Source organism: Poecilia latipinna, unplaced genomic scaffold, assembly GCF_001443285.1.
Source record: "Poecilia latipinna isolate Pla-1442-1.1 unplaced genomic scaffold, P_latipinna-1.0 Scaffold2385, whole genome shotgun sequence".
NCBI lineage: Eukaryota > Metazoa > Chordata > Actinopteri > Cyprinodontiformes > Poeciliidae > Poecilia > Poecilia latipinna.
This window is the reverse complement of record NW_015115001.1, coordinates 88874-91555: the sequence shown is the minus strand read 5'-3', so window position 1 is coordinate 91555 and position 2682 is coordinate 88874. Positions and strand designations below refer to the sequence as shown.

The 2682-nt window shown below is 45.0% G+C and overlaps 1 protein-coding gene across 2 annotated transcripts in view; it reads left to right on the top strand.

Annotated features, from left to right (window-relative positions):
- The first annotated feature begins 350 nt into the window (after positions 1-350).
- LOC106937586 (serine palmitoyltransferase 2-like) overlaps positions 351-2682 on the top strand; it is a 24060-nt gene continuing 21728 nt past the window's right edge. The window contains exon 1 of one of the 2 annotated variants that reach the window (XM_015019163.1): positions 351-951. In XM_015019163.1, the coding sequence (XP_014874649.1) occupies positions 736-951 (216 nt within the window). In that variant the 5' untranslated portion in view covers positions 351-735. The remainder of the gene's footprint in view (positions 952-2682) is intronic. The other variant, XM_015019164.1, reaches the window with a different exon arrangement.

Sequence of the window (2682 nt, the reverse complement as noted above, 5' to 3'; positions counted from 1 at the left end):
CCACATGGGCAACTGCCCAGGGTGGCATCTTGTGGGGGTGCACTCCTCTATTTGCCCCCACCACACACACCCTGCTGTTATAATTGGAGGATCTGAATGCCTACCGGACGTCTGTGCTGCTGCTACATGTTAGCATTCAGAGGCTATTTTGGGCTTGATAGCTTCACTGATAGGCTAAGTGCTTTTATCACAACTTGCACACGTAGTTTTTACTTGTGGCACTGCAACATCCTGTGGGACCGTTTGACTGTTGCAATCATAAGAACATATTTTGGTTTTAATAAAATAAGAATCTTGCTATAAAAAGTTTTATATATCTCGTTATAATGAGAAACTTTGTTGTTTTAACGAGAAACTGCTCTTAAACTAATTTCCTGTTTCTGGCAGCTCAGGGCTTCCATAGCTTAGTGATGCTGGACTGTTTTGGTTTTCTCTGAATCAGATTAGACCACGCCCCCTGTATATGTTTGGCCACGCCTTCTTCATCAGACGCTGTTGTGTTGGTTAACGGGGCGTTGATTTCCGGTATCAGGCGGTTGTATCTGCAGGTTCATCGGTGTGTGTTTGTGTGTGTGAGTGGGCTGTTCACGCGTTATGTGAGAGAGCTTGGAGTGTGTGTGGGGGTGTGTTCGTTAACGTGCCCAGCTTCGGATACTGTCACCGCTTTGCACCGCAGCCGGACGGCCGGGCATACATGCCAGTTACCGCCGAGGCTCCACGGCCGTTTTCCCAGCGATGACCGAGAGCCCCGCGTCCAAACCTGCCAGCAACGGGGAAGGGTGTCTGCATGCAAGGAACGGGCTGAAACCGGAGCGGAACGGCTTCCTGAAGAGCCTCCAGCAGCAGAGCCGTCACCGGGACCGGGACGAGGAAGAGGTGAGGCCCGGGATGGGACGGCGAAGAACCGCAGAAAGCTGCTGCTGCTGCGGTCTGAAGATCCAACTTGTGCGGGTTTGTGTCCATGTGGGACGCAGCAGCTCCCGCAGCCTTTCCCTGTTTTCTGCTTTAAAGTTCGGACGCAAAACTCCATTTGAATTATTCCTGATTATACACTTTGAAGTCGTTTTTCAGGCAGCATCCCAAATTAAGGGCAGACGTGAGTGAGTTTTTATCCCCAAGCGCTGCTGTTTAATTCGGCTTACTTTCTGGACCGGGTCGATCTGCTGGTGCCGCCCTCCCAGCAGCTGCCATAAGTCTGCACTGGGTAATGAGATCTGGTTCTGTTTAGTGCATACTGTCGGTGCCGAATCCGAATCTGGGCTTTTACACATGTTCATACTGGGATCAGCAAAGAAAACCTGTAAGTGAATATAATATTTAGACGTTAATTAATAAAATTAAATTCAAGGCAGTTTTTTATGCCCCAAATCTCTCTGTTTCAATTCTGGAGTCCAAAGCAATAGATAAAAATTAAGCATGATTAATTTAAAGTAATAACTCAGTCATTGGTGATCTGTTCAGCTGGTTTAAAGGGGACGTATCGTGTAAAATGAACTTATTTGTTGTGTTCTTGGAGTGCAGAACTAATTCTTGAACTACTTATTTGCTTGAGAACTGCTGACCGAGGTCATGCACCTCCGGCTAACCAATTTTCCGATTCCAGCATTTTTATTTCTTTGCGCTCCATTGCGTCGTTTGCAATGAAAGCAATGGACGCTCTCATCGCCTCATTGGCATTTAAAAAGACAGCAAAACATGTTGCTCTCAGACGGACCTCTGGCCAACAACTGAGTGACTTAAATGGGAAAATGAAGGATTTAAACACATGATATGTCCATTTTAAATGCTTAAATCTAATCTTGTGTCATGTCGACTGCATAGTTAAGCTAGGTTTATCGTTGACGCATGCGATGGGGCGCGCCAAACGTGCGTTGTGCGGTGTCAGGTTGTGCACCTCTTCATTTTTATAACTCAGCTAACTTTCACTCAGACTGGATAACGTGGAAGGCGCTTCTGCAGAGCAGCTCTGCCTGGAGGAACCCTGCATGAGGGCAGGCAGAAGAAGCTGAACACAGCATCAGTACCACTTTAGATAACCATTTGATCATGCGCAGTCCGAGGAACGCTGACTGCTCTCTGATACACAGTGTGACGTCGCTTCCGCTCCTAACGTAAATAATTAGGCTTCAGCTTTCAGACAGTTGTTTTTACACTCAGACAGTAAAATGTAAGTTGTTATAATCAGAAATAATTAACTTGATGTTAAAGGTTCTTATTGTGAAGGTTTGGAGGAAATCCTGTCTCAGCTTATCAAACCTTCAGTTCCTGATATCAGAATGAAAGTTGAAATTAATTATGCGACTGAGCCAGTTAATCTTGAAATGCAACTAGAAGAATCAGCTGACTTCTCCCCAAACGCCTGGAGACGAGATGAAGAAAACAGGCTGACACTTTATTTGAAGGGGTGTGCATAAGACTGACATGACACTGTCATAAACATGTCATAAACACTGTCATAAACATGTCATAAACACTGACATGACACTGTCATAAACACTGACATGACACTGTCATAAACATGTCAAACACTGACATGACACTGTCATAAACACTGTCATAAACATGTCATAAACACTGACATGACACTGTCATAAACATGTCATAAACACTGTCATAAACATGTCATAAACACTGACATGACACTGTCATAAACACTGACATGACACTGTCATAAACATGTCA